Source organism: Henckelia pumila, chromosome 2, assembly GCF_033568475.1.
Source record: "Henckelia pumila isolate YLH828 chromosome 2, ASM3356847v2, whole genome shotgun sequence".
NCBI lineage: Eukaryota > Viridiplantae > Streptophyta > Magnoliopsida > Lamiales > Gesneriaceae > Henckelia > Henckelia pumila.
Window position 1 is genome coordinate 14,960,177 of NC_133121.1, and position 13,623 is coordinate 14,973,799.

A 13,623-nucleotide genomic window follows, 5' to 3' on the forward strand; every position below is an offset into this window, starting at 1 on the left:
CACACACACACACATGCACATTGTTATATTCCACACACAGAATGGTAAAGAAAAAGACGATTCAATGAAGTTTATAAACTATTTATTTCATCTTTCCGGCACTAAATGCCGAGAGGCAATAATTTTGAGATTATACAATGCGACATCTTAATGAATAACACACAATCGACCTTTACTTATTCACTCGGATGGAGAACTTGATTCATTGAACCGCCAAATATTGAACAAAAAAGGATCCAAATCACACTTGATGAATGCCTTCAGCATCATGCCTTTCTAATGGAAATAGTCCAAAGAAGGTCGGAGTCAGATCTCACGGTTATTACATCCTCTTTAACGATATTAGATGTACTAATGAGACCACCGAATCTCATTTCCGTGTCGGCTGAAACACAATACATTATGGACAGGTCAAGCTCAGAAATAAACATAGCACACATCAACAAATTAGAGCTCGAGGAATATTCGTGACAGACAGGGAAAAATGTATTTAATTTAGAAAAAACTTACTCAGATTCCACTCGAGCCCCGTGGTTGAGGTGCTTTTAGAAGGTGCACCAATAGGGACTAGGCCACAATGTGGACCCTCGACGCTTGGTTGGATATGAATCTCATGATGATGACTGTGTGGAAGAAGTTGGATGAGGCAATCATCAGATAGAAGAACTATCCTTGTGCTTGAGAAATGGCATATAACATTGATATTTCCAACCTCGTGGTCAAACCTTCCGCCTAGTGCTCCAGCAACAAGAATGCATAACTGAAAGAAACATTGAATTATAACTGAATGCAAGTGCAAATAGATATAGAAATGTTAAACTCGAAAGGAAAAAGGAGGGAAGAGAGATGGAAGATCTTTCACTTATAACTCTTCCATATTCCCATCAAAATAGATATCAACATTCAGAAACGAAATCCTTCCCGATTCTTGAGATTTATACAAGATGGTTTTCAATCTTGAGGTGGTGGAATATATAGCAAACAAATACTCACAAAATCAAAGATTCTGAGCATTAGAAAATACATTTTGATTACACCGATCGGGTAAATCTCGAATATATGCCACACATTTATGTAAATCTGTGGTGTCCTGATCATGGGAAGCATCGACTATTTCAGTCCCCTGCATTTGACAAGCAAATATGACAACTCAGTACACAGTTCTTCGGAAATGTCAAAGATTTAGTACTACATGTAAAGCTAAATCGAAATTTCAAGCTTCTAGAGAAGGATATATGTTAATGACAAAGGTAAACATATGTGAAACTTAACTGAACAAGTTGACTTGATCACTTCATAAAGCTACACATGAATCATTCGGAAACGGAAACGAAAAAACAAACATAGGAATATTCACAGCCATCTTTCCTATTTTTGTTAAATCAGTAGTCCAAATGATTGAGCGTATACGCATTAGAGAAAAGCAAATGATTAACTAACTGCATTTTTGTAGAATTCCAGAACTTCTGCTCTAATTGAATCAAGGTCTCCTTTTATCACATCCGGCTTATACCTGGATCACACACGTACAAGTGATCAGTTCCATTAATCCTCTCCTTAAGAAGCAAATCACCATCATTTTCAGCTCAATTTATCAAAGGGATATCTAATTATCACTCCTGGAAATAACAATAAGCCTAAAGTAAATGGGGCGGGCCATTACAAAAAGCAACAAAACAAGAGCAAATAATACCGAACGAATTCACCAGCCAGAAACACACGCTTTTACGTGCCCAAAAACAAACCAAGAGAATCATACTACAAACCTTTTCCGAATATCCAACGGTTCCGCCTCAGGGAACATCAGCGGCAACTCGTCATACACCCTGTTCGCTCCACCGTCCGCACATACACGAAATTGTGCTGTTAGACACACAAAAAAAAAAAATCCAAAACAAGATCTCAGAATAAATATATCTGAATTCTGAACCCAAAAAATAAGAAAAATAAATAGAAAAACTCCAGAATTGGATGTATGATCATTACAGTGCTTCCACAGAAGAGGAGTAAATCGAGGCAAGCGTCGGTTAAGCAAAACCAGAGCGTAATCTCTACTGCCAGAAGAAAGATCGGGGAGGAGGAATGTAGAAGAGTGAATCATCGTAGCTTTTTCCATGCGGACTCTGTTTTTGGGGAGATATTTAGTTCCTTGTGGACTTTAGCGGCAACGGGCCCATGAATTAGTTTCGTCAACCATTTCCCAATTTATTATGAAAATGGCGAGTAAAAGTAAAACTCCTTTGGGCAATATCTTTTTTGGTTCGATCCTATGTAAAATTATGTGTGGACCTACTAATTTACCAGTCGTAGGTAAAACTCCAGATACAATATAGTTTTTCTGGGTACCACGATAACTTAAGTACGAAGATCGGCAAACTTAGTGGCACACTTCATTGCGTTTTTTGCTATTTTTTTTTCAGTCCCGATTGTTTGGAAACTTGAAAATTTTTCTACTCGGTAGGTAGAGCTTGTTTCGAATGATATGATTTCAAATTAATAAAATTCTTGCTTTGCCTTCCAAAAAAAAAATAGTCGTGAGTAAAACTCGAGATGCAGTATAGCTTTTGTTTCGATCCAATGTAAAATCATGTGACCTATCTATCATCCAAAAATTATCGTTCCATCGGGTGTCACCCGCGTCGTTATCTCAAAAAAAAAAAAAATTATATAAACACAAGAAATAAACCCTACATTTGAATGTTCAAATGATAATTAATAATTAGATATGTGCTAGAGTACGACACCTAATCAACTGCTTATGTACTATATCAGAATATAGTAGATCCATCTTTATTTTATAACTTTATGGATTTTTCAAAATTTTAATAATTCACATACAAATTTAAAACGATCACAAGTTGAGCACTATGAATTTTAAAAATAACTAAAATTATCCTACTTAGCCAATCGTTTTAACTGAATTGTCAAGGATTTTATTGAAAAAAACCACGTTCAAAGTTTCAGAACTTTAGATTCTCTAGATTTTCGATCAATATTATTAGGTAGTGTTTAAAATTGCTTCTAGGAAATAATTTTTTATCAATAGATTATCCTTCAAATTATGTGGCTTGCTTCCAAGAAGGAATCACAAACACTACCTCTGTGATTAATTTCTGCCTCCTATTATTCTTTTTTCACCAAAACAAATACACCCCATTTCTAGAGTAACAGTGAAATTATCAAGGAACCTCAATGGAAGAAATTTAATTTGATCAAGTAAAAATAAGTCTTGGTCAATAAGGGTCAAACCTCATGGGGATCAGATGAAATTATATGGTAAAGGTAAAGCAAAAAATAATAGAGGACTAACAACTAAGCATATGATACATAAACTTGCAGGTTAACAAAAACTGAACATGCCCTCTGTACAGTATCTTCTTCTACATGAAGTAGCTCAGTGATGTCTTCTTTCTTGATCCGCCTTCTCCATAGAGATCGTTCCATTGGAGAAGCTCGTTCGTGTTGTGTGACTCTGATGATACGCTTGCACAGACCTGTTGGTTTTTATTCAAAGCAAAGTTGTTTTATAACTCGGGGAGACGATCCAAAGGATGGATTAAAAAAAAAAAACACACACACAAACACCTGTTCGTGTGCATATCTAAAGTCCTCCATATTCAGCGGCCGTATATCAGCACTGCTGTATAATGCAGGTAAAGGCCTCTTCTCTGCTTCCGCCAACACTTTCTCCTATAAATTTGCAACATATTAACATAATCATATATATCCTTGTAAATAGTTTTGCAGCTTACCGATGAGTGCCCGGCAACTGCTACGACACAGCAAAATACAGGATGTACCATCACACATACGTATATATACCAACCTTTTTCTCCTTCTCCAAAATTTCTCTTATAGGGCGATGTGCAGCTGTCACGCAGAGATTCTGCATAGAGGAAAACTTGTTTATGATTTAAACCAGACTTATGGCAATGGCTAGAATCCCAAATACAGAAAATGAAACGAAGTTGAGATGACAAATAAAATGCAAAAGTTTAATGAAACATCCTATAAAGACCTTTAGATCACTTCCCGAATACCCTTCCGTCATGCTAGCAATAGCTTGGAAATCAATTGAAGGAATCAATTCTTCCTTGGTTAACATCACCCTCAATATTTTCTCTCTGTTTTGAGCATCTGGCAAGTTGACCATCAGCCTGTGTCAAATATATATAGTATTTCAGAGTTATGGTCTGCTTACATGCATTAAAAGCTTTTCTTTGGTAGAAAAAGCACAAGTTACTAGGTTTAGCAACAACAGACCTCCGTGGAAGCCTCCTAATAACAGCCTCGTCTAGATCAAAAGGTCTATTTGTAGCTGCAAGTACTAGCACACGTTCCTTATCCTTCGTACGCAAGCCATCCCAGTTCACCATAAATTCATTCTTCATTTTGCGCATTGCTTCATGCTCACCAGGGTTTTCCCGTCTCCCTAGCATGCTATCAACCTATGGCAACAAAGGTAGAAATAAATAAATAAATAAATAAATAAAGGAATAGAAGAGTGCCAAGAACAAAAAACAAGAGGATTATCGGAATAGTACACCAACCTCGTCAACAAAAACAACACTAGGGGCAATTTTGCTAGCCAAACTGAAGACTGCTTTCACATATTTTTCTCCTTCACCAAACCACTATTTGAACAAACAGTGGGCCATGTTAATTTTTAAACAGCAAAAAACTGTGCAATAAATGATACCAGTTGACGGCTAATCAAGTTACTTTACTTTTGATGTGATGCTTGACATTGATATGTTGATGAAGTTTGCACCAGCTTCAGTTGCAACAGCTTTTGCAAGCATAGTTTTGCCAGTACCAGGAGGTCCAAATAGCAATATTCCCTTACACGGCTGTCACGAGCGACAAAGTCAGTAACGGAAAAACCAAACAGAAAACCTAACCATCATACATCTATGCATGAAAGACTGATTATACTTCTGAAATGTATACCAGCTAAACTTCAATTACCTTTGTTAGCTGCCCCTTGCTGAACAATTCAGGCCTCTGCAGCGGTAGCATCACCAGCTCCTTCAAAGTCTCCTTCACATTTTCCAAAGCACCGACGTCATCAAAAGTAACTCCTATATCACCGGGTGGAATAACGTCACCGAGGAGCCTTTTCTCAAATTCGTTCTCGGTAACCACATCCTGAAACTCAAGCAGAGTCATTCTCTTACACACCTGATTGCAAGAAATATAGGGAAACCATGAAGCAAACTTAACTACAAGGAACAGAGACATTGATTCACCTTAAGAGATTTCTTCAAACTCTTGTTTTCGTTTTGAAGACCCTGCAGAATGTTGAGCCCATGACTGATACTGCAAGACGAGGCCCGAAGAAAAAAATGTAAGAATGTAAAGTTGTAAACCAAAACAAGCTAGTCATTTTCCTATGCTGCGTGTCTCCAGTTATCTTTTAGTCTAAATCTGTCAATAGTGTTGACAGAAATGTACAAATAAATTTTACCTCTGATTTGAAATGACAAGTTTTGAGTCTTTTGACTCTTTGGTTGAAGCCTCTGAACAATGCATAAAGTGATGGCTTATAGCCCAGCCAACAATCTTTTCAACACCTGTCACCATGAGTCCAGAAACATTACCACTGATTTAAGTACACTGTATCTAAATTGAAGCTTTTAAAAATAGTTGTAAATATACTCACTTTCAGTAGTCAAAGCTTGGTCTTTGATACATAAAGTTTCCAGATCAGGGCAACTGAGGCCAACTCGATTTAGAACCTGAAATTCATATTATATTAATAAATTAAAAATCATTTAAAGGTTAAAATCATATGGTCAACATTTGAGGCAAACCAGAAAGAAAAATTGGGATAAAATATTGCATGACAGAGTTTCTTAGCATTTCCATTCTACATTTACGAATAATGTCATCATTGCCACACTTTCTCACTACTGTTGATCAAGTTAATATAGCTTTCCAAGGAAATAACCAAATATAATCCCCTCATCACTGTTGGAAAAAATGTATATTCACATCATGGAGCCACCATATCCAAGTGAATCATGCAAACAAGATGCAATTTCATATATGCTTGATACATTGCACAAATAGGTGCAGCTACAAGAAAGAGCCGGTCGGCATTAAGCTTCTATTAAACTCTCAAAGGATTCCAATCAATTGGAAATGTAAACACAGGTCGGTTGACAGATATGACTGACCGAATCAATGCTAGCAATGTTCGACTGTGATTTCATTGTCTCAATATCACGATCCAGGTGTTGTTTCCAGTCCGATAGAACATTTTCGTCCTGTAAAAATGAAAAAACCTTTACAACCAGATTCCTTACTAAATATAGACAGCCACAATATTATAAATCACAACTTCTTTCACCTGAGGAACCTGTATCGTCACTTTGTTCGGGAAAAGACGGCTAAGCTGCTTCATTGTTTTTGGAGTTTCTTTACTTTTATCATTCAATCTACCAAAATTATCCTTAAAACAGAAAATGAAGTGTAATCATAGTTTAGATAGTCTGCATGAACACGAACAGTAGAGCACATATGCATGCACAAATATCATGAACGACAAGTATGCATGAATCCAACGAAGAAAAATTTCACAGTCACATATCTTTCCAGTGTGCTCTCAGTTAGTAGAGTTCCCTCACCACTTGAATCATTTAAAATAGGCAAAAATTGTTGTAGCAAAAATTAAAGGGACAAGAAAAATTGAACACATAAAATGGAAGTTCCAGGTAAATAATAACAAATGAATCACTTACAAAACAAAAACAAAAACAAAAAAACATGAACTAGGACAGATAAAGATATTCTTTGACATACAGGGAAGGTAAGGTCAAGCAGCGCAGTTTGGTTGCTCCCAAATTTTGTGAACAGCAATCCACCAGGATGAGACTGGAATGCACAGCAAGCATAAGGTAAGTCCTATAACATGCAGGGACAAATAGATAAGGAAAATAAAACTAAACTAACCTTCTCTTTCCGGTTGTCTGTGTGAGTATGAGAAGCTATTACAACAACATTCTCTGGTAAATTTTCGAGTTTATTTTTAAAAGCTGCATATGCTTCAGGATTTCCCACCAAGGATTTCTCCACTTCTTTCACAAACAAAATCAATGGACCAGTCTTACTTTCGAGGGAAGCAACCTATGAAAGTTACAGTATTGACCTCATGTAAGAACAAAAATACAGAGCACGACAGAATTTTTTCCATAGAATAGCAAACATAATTATATTTAAGGCACTCACCTCAAAGAGTTCATTGATGACAAGCTTGTCTATGTCATCAGCATTAGAACTGTCAAGACGTAGTGACTCAGCTGCATAGAAAGAAACAGCCATCACTGTGTTAAGGACAATTTTATTTGATCAAAGTATTAAATGAAGGAACTGATAGATGAGAAACAGTTACCAGCACAAAAGAACCCATGACCTATTTCACAGATGCCTCCAAGATCAGTACCATCTGGAATTGCCCTATCAAATCTAACCCCGATTTTCGAAGAATCATTTTTCTCAAAAGCGAGCACCACCTTGCCTCTGTAACCATACGTTGGACCCCTGGCACATAAAACATGTTACAACACCACCTACATGATAAAAGAATGAATCCCAAGATAGATAATATGTTATCAAGTCACAGAAATCGATGTGTTTTTTACCCTCACATTCCTGGTTATGTATCAAATCTAACACTGAGAGGAAGAATGTCACCATAAATTGTCACATTTCGCGAGGGCTAATGAGTGTAAATCCCCATCAAACACGTACACAAAATCACAACTGAAACTAACTGAAAGTAAACCGGAGAACGTGTAATTTGTATCAAAAGAAACTTAAAGAGTACTGGGCGCCTTATGATTATCTCTATCCTAACCAGTAAACACCTAGCCAAATCAGACTGTTAGTGCTCAGACAGAATGTATTGGCGTGCCTGCCACGATAACAGCAGTTTTGTTATTATCAAGGGACCAGCATCAGTTAATGGTCAACTCTATCAGTAAACATAAGTTTAGAAAAAGAGTCAGGAAAACCATCCAAACCTTTTTATCTAGGATTTAGGAAACTAAATCAACTCGGTAGGACATATACCTTATCGGAGTTTGAGTAGGAGAAAACCCAGAAGGCAACAAACCCACATACTTCACTCGGTCACCTGCCAAAACAACAAAGATTTTCAACCAACAAAGAACCTGCTATCCACGCAAAATAGAGATATCGACAAGAAAAAAAGTGAGCTTACCGTTTTTGAAAACATAGTTTTTTGAAGAAGCAGTGGATGCCTCCTGCTTAGGCTGGGCTTGGGAGCTTATGGTAGAACCACCAGTAATGTCAGCCTCTACACTTGAGGCAGGTTTCTTTAACTGCAATGTAGTGGCTGCAGCCCGTTTAGTAAATACACTTGTTCTCTCAGGCTTTGAAGTTTCTTTTACAGAATCAGGTTCCTTTGATGTTGCTCCCTGAATAAATTTTTCCAACTTCCAATTATTATACACCACTTGATGTTAGATACAATAACGAACTACTTCATCAAGGAAACCAGGAACACATTAATGGAAAGCAGGTGAGGAAGCTTACACCAGGCAGTATAATAGAATCAACTATGAGGATTCTAGCACCAAAATATTTCGCAAGTGCCTTAGTCAAGGTTTCCTGATATATCTCCGAACCTAAAAAGAAGAAGACTAATAAGAAAATGAAACATGTCATAACGAAACATAAAAAGGAAGAGCTACCACCTGCAGGTCCTGACAATAAAATTCTCGGACACAACGTAGGTAGAGCTGAAACATATTTTGCAAGTTTGTTACACTTGAAATGTATGAATGTTGATGTGATAAGAACATTCTTTGTGGTTTCACTGTCAGGACAAAAAAACGCAAAAAACAACCATGTCAAGGAAGAAAGAACAAACATCGCAGACTTAAATAATGGCTAATCACAAGAAACAAAAGCAAAAGTCAATAGATCAAGTTCATTAACAGACAGAGAACGCTGAATGCAGAGGATCGGTAAGCACATAAATCCCTCATTTCACGCACATCGAAAGGACTGGACAATGCGCACCAACTAAAGGAATAAATGCCCATTTACAAATTGATACATACGGACACACATATATATTGATCAAAGTTCAGTTCAATGGCACAATAAAAGTAAAAACTGCTTTTGATTGAGATTAACAACATTATTCTGGATATTACAAAGTTCGATCACACAACAATGTGTTTTTTACTTGACCGCCGACACATAACATATGCTTCAGTCTTTCTAAAAGCAAATGGTTAAAGGACATTTTCGGCGTATATTCAGATTCATTTCAATAACTATTGTCTCTATATTTGATAGAACTTATCAGTAGTGGGAGTGAACCATGATGAAAGATGTACATGGAACAAAATTTGAGTATTTTACCTCAGATAATATGGAAAATTCTCAAATGAAAGGTCACTATTTTTGCAATCAAGTAGTCCTTCTTGTAGACCATCTTTAAACGCCTGGTGTTTTAATGATATTGAAACGGGAACATCTGATTCCTTCCGCTGATCTCTGAATGCTCCCCTGTGCTCATCAAGGATTCTAGATATGCTCCGACTTATATCAAACTCAGCAGATGTAGAACCAGCTAGAACCTGCAAAAATGGCCTCAAGTCATTGCTTTCCGCAACAATCTTCCCACTCTCTGCATCAATGTTTGAATTTTCATTGGCAATGGTAACATCAGGAGATGGAGCAAGAGTCTTTCCAAGAATTGATATAGGAATGTCATCCTCTGGATCAGATGTATCCTTCATTTCAGCATCCTCCACATGGTTGTCCAACTCTTCACAAGCAGAAGGTAACACCGGCAATTCAGAATCGTGTTGCGTATCTTCATCATTTTGAGATGGAGGAAGAAGGGAAAGTTCTTTACGAAGATTGGAAAGTGATGCAAGAGTTGAGGCAACAGTACATCGGTCTTCTGATCTTGCTTCTGTATGTAATCCTTGTACTGGTTCACTGTGACGTTCTAACAAGTTGACTGAATGTTGTACATCAATTGTAGCATCACTGTTACTGGTGAGTTGTTGAAAAATCTGAAAGTGTGTCAAGGAAACAGACTATTGTCTGATACAATTTGAAGAAGTATACTTCTCAAGTTTATTCATGTGAAGAAAACTAGAATACAAGGATGACTCTAATAAGTATGAAAAATACGACTCACAGAAACAATGGAAAAAACAGCAATACTATCAATGCTTCTGTGACAAGGATACATATGCATGTTTACCAGACGAGTTAAAAACCACTTCATCTCCTTCATTTAGATGAATACTGGTATCTTTGGAATAAGCCTTGCCATTCACTTGGACAGCCCCTTCATTTCCAGTTATTTCAAGCAATGTAACCGATACTCCTCCCTGTAAATGACAAATAAAGTGAAGACTGATGAGACATAAAGTAACGATATCAATGAATATCTGAAATCTAGAACCATTGCAGTAAGCCAAAAAAAAAAGAACAACATTTACCTCGGATTCAGTGTGCTTCAGACTACAAAAGGATTTACTAATTTCAGCATCTCCCACACACAAGTCGCATTGATGACCTTGACCAACAGTGAAAGTGCGGCGCTGCATGACAACATGCGGATTCTGCAGCACACAGACACAGTTAATAGGCATGGAGATAGACAGGTTAATAGACAACTCTCAAAGACAAAAGCACTAGGAACATATACAAACTAATCAATCTAAATTTTGAATACTACATTTTTCAAGCCAAAATAATGTATTTTCCAACACCACTTGTAGAGTTATTAGGCATGAAAAGTTACATCTCAAATAAATCTACAATATTAATCAAATATTTTCTGAAATTATCAAAGACTTCAACCATCTATTTGCAGCAGACCGTTCGTGATAGTTATGTACCGTATGGTGCAACCGTACACCCACGGATAGATAAGCATGGCCTCATAAATACCTGGGAGTTGGGACTTCACTCCATCGAGATTAATACTGTAGGCAAACACTGGCACACACAGAATTCCCTACTCCTTTTGATCGAAGCACACTCATATTCCTTCTGTTTTTTTAAGCTTGAGTAGCATGTATACAAGCTTAGACAGTGATTTATGCCAACGTAAGGACATTCGGCTCATATCAAGGATATCTAAAATTTTGCAGAATCCCTTCAAAGTTCAAATTCTTCCACTTCTCCCTTGAGATTAGTTTATTTCATTGCAGTAACGGGCGTTTAAGGGAAAACCAACTTCTTGGGGGCATAAATCATATTCTTAAATGACAACAATGACTATTGTCGATGATGGACCACCAAAAAAACACCAGCCAAAGCTACAAAATTTACCCCACTGACAGTGCACTTCTTGCAGGCATTTCAGCAGTCACAGTAATCACAGTAAGGAAATGATTTTTGTCACTGTCACAACCTCAGCTACAAAGACACACAAACACGCCCCACCACCTCCAGAACATGGAGAATCAGCTGGAATCATTTAATTTAATATTTAAAATGGAAAGGTAAACATTTCACCATCATGAACCAATAAAAATATTCTACAAGTAACTCTAGTTAAGGACTTGAACGCTTTGTAAGGATGACACATGCATTACATAACTGTGTAAACAAAGAATAGATGGAATAGAGTAAAAATGTATAAGCCTACCTGCGAGCACTGAGACAGAAGTTTTCCCCATGCAACCCCTTCATTATATTTAACTTGCCGTTTCTTCCCTCGATTCACTAACAGTCCACCGGTCTTTTTTTCCACATCCATTGAAGAATTACCTGCATCAACACCACAAAAATCAACATTGGAGAAAATTCAAGAAATTAGAAGAAAATCAGCACAATGATTGATTTCACTCTTTGACATCCATTTCTCATTTCCAGAATAGAACCAATACTACAATCTTAGTCTCATTCTAATTTTCCGAATATATGTATCATTGTGCACAACAGAATACATACTATTTTTAAATTTTCTATAAAACCAAACTATTATAATGTATACAACCATCACATCAAACACAGCTTAACAGTACCTATATGATAAAATCTTGCATTTAGGCATGCTCAGAAAAGCCCAAAACATAATTCCGAACCTACCTTATCATCACATAAATTCATTCGACAGAATGAACTATCCAAACCACTTGACCCAAAAAATAAAAAAAAAACATGAAATCAAACATTGAGCAAGAATTTAAAAAAGATCGTCGGGAAACAAAGAATAATGAAATCGAAATCAAAACACACGCACGGCATAAGATCGATAAAAATTATCTAAGAAACAAAAATCCCACCTTCCACCGCCTGTTTGATCACCGCCACAGCATCTGGTTGCTTTACGCTGCCACTATTGGCCAGATCAGCCGATCCAGCCTCATCTCTAGTCAATTCTTTCGCCACCACCGCATCACCTACCACTTCGTTCGCGGACGGAGAATCGTTGGTCGACGAAGAAGACGCCTCCGACGGCTGTAAACAGACAAGACACCCCCAAAATTCAAACCACGGCGAACCAAAAACAAGAACAAGAAACCCAAAAAAGCATTTCACCCAAACCCATAAGCTAAAGCAGCCAAGAAAACAAAAACCAAACCTTGGATCGCTTCCCATTAGGCAGCGAAGACGACGGAGAAGAAAGGGGACGCTTAGAAGAAGAGCTCCGCCTCGTCTCAACCATGTTTCTGATCTAATCTTATAGGGGAAAAAAGCACGAAAGATTACAATTTTAAGAAAGAAAACCCAATAAAGAACGCTGTAGGACGAAGATGAACAGGGATTACGATAAATAAATATGCATATACACGAATCTAATATATATTATTTAGTCCGAAACACAGAGGATATGCAGTGTGGGGAGGAAGAAGGAAACAATAGTGGGAGGTTGGGTCATACATATATATTGACACAGCTTTGACCTTTGGCTTTGGGCAAGTGCATTCACAATTTTTTTTTTTAATTTTTAATACTTTTAATTTTTATTTTTATTTGGGAAGTTTTAGTGGTAGTTTGTATTCGGGAACAAGCGAGAGTTTGGTAGCTCTGCGCTTTTAATAGACATTGTCTTCCTCAAAAAAAAAAAATAGACATTGTCATTAGTAAATTCTTTTGTTGTGTGGAAAAATAAATTAAGTTTGTATATACTACATTTAACTTATAAAGAGAAATCTTGTAAAAGTAAGTGAAACAATTAGGTGAGACGTTGTAAAATTGTGTTGGATTGGCCATTATCTCTAATTTTGGAAATATTTATTATCTATTAGGATTTTAAATTAATAGAATCTAGGTGAAAAATGAGAAAGATTTTTCTGTTTGAATTAGATATATTTGAGCTCAAACTTGATCCGGAACTCGAAGAGTATAAAATATTTTGTTCGGATTTGGTTCGGCCAACAACTTTGAACATGCTCACGAGCTATTCAAACTATTACTAAAAAATAAGCACTCAAAAAACTCTAAGGCACCGTTTGGTTTGAGGTATTGTATAAGTAATACATAGATAAATACAATAATATAATAAAAATAAATAAGAAATGATAGTTAAAATATTATTGAATTTAATTGATAGATTATGGTTTATTTGATTTGATTGATTAAATTTTATATAAAAATGTTAAATAACTATTTTGT

General features: G+C 36.6%; 2 protein-coding genes across 2 annotated transcripts; both read right to left on the reverse strand.

Annotated features, from left to right (window-relative positions):
• Positions 1-65: 65 nt before the first annotated feature.
• LOC140882592 (thiamine pyrophosphokinase 1-like) lies at positions 66-2,242 on the reverse strand. The gene is made up of 6 exons (XM_073288682.1): positions 1,987-2,242; positions 1,767-1,863; positions 1,441-1,513; positions 1,025-1,123; positions 511-760; positions 66-385 (listed from the first exon to the last, which is right to left on the reverse strand). Exons 1-6 carry the CDS (start codon positions 2,114-2,116, stop codon positions 267-269), a joined length of 768 nt encoding a protein of 255 aa, XP_073144783.1. The 5' UTR covers positions 2,117-2,242; the 3' UTR covers positions 66-266.
• A 951-nt stretch (positions 2,243-3,193) lies between these two features.
• Positions 3,194-12,865, reverse strand: LOC140880075 (uncharacterized). The gene is made up of 27 exons (XM_073284168.1): positions 12,590-12,865; positions 12,291-12,465; positions 11,651-11,772; positions 10,494-10,616; positions 10,239-10,382; positions 9,397-10,058; positions 8,721-8,842; positions 8,560-8,651; positions 8,225-8,441; positions 8,074-8,137; positions 7,394-7,542; positions 7,231-7,301; positions 6,955-7,128; positions 6,805-6,876; positions 6,353-6,454; positions 6,180-6,269; positions 5,663-5,738; positions 5,468-5,573; positions 5,250-5,319; positions 4,969-5,148; positions 4,728-4,850; positions 4,551-4,634; positions 4,264-4,448; positions 4,019-4,157; positions 3,827-3,886; positions 3,586-3,690; positions 3,194-3,494 (listed from the first exon to the last, which is right to left on the reverse strand). The coding sequence occupies exons 1-27, from the start codon at positions 12,671-12,673 to the stop codon at positions 3,381-3,383; spliced, it is 3,705 nt and encodes a 1,234-aa protein (XP_073140269.1). The 5' UTR covers positions 12,674-12,865; the 3' UTR covers positions 3,194-3,380.
• Positions 12,866-13,623: the final 758 nt, after the last annotated feature.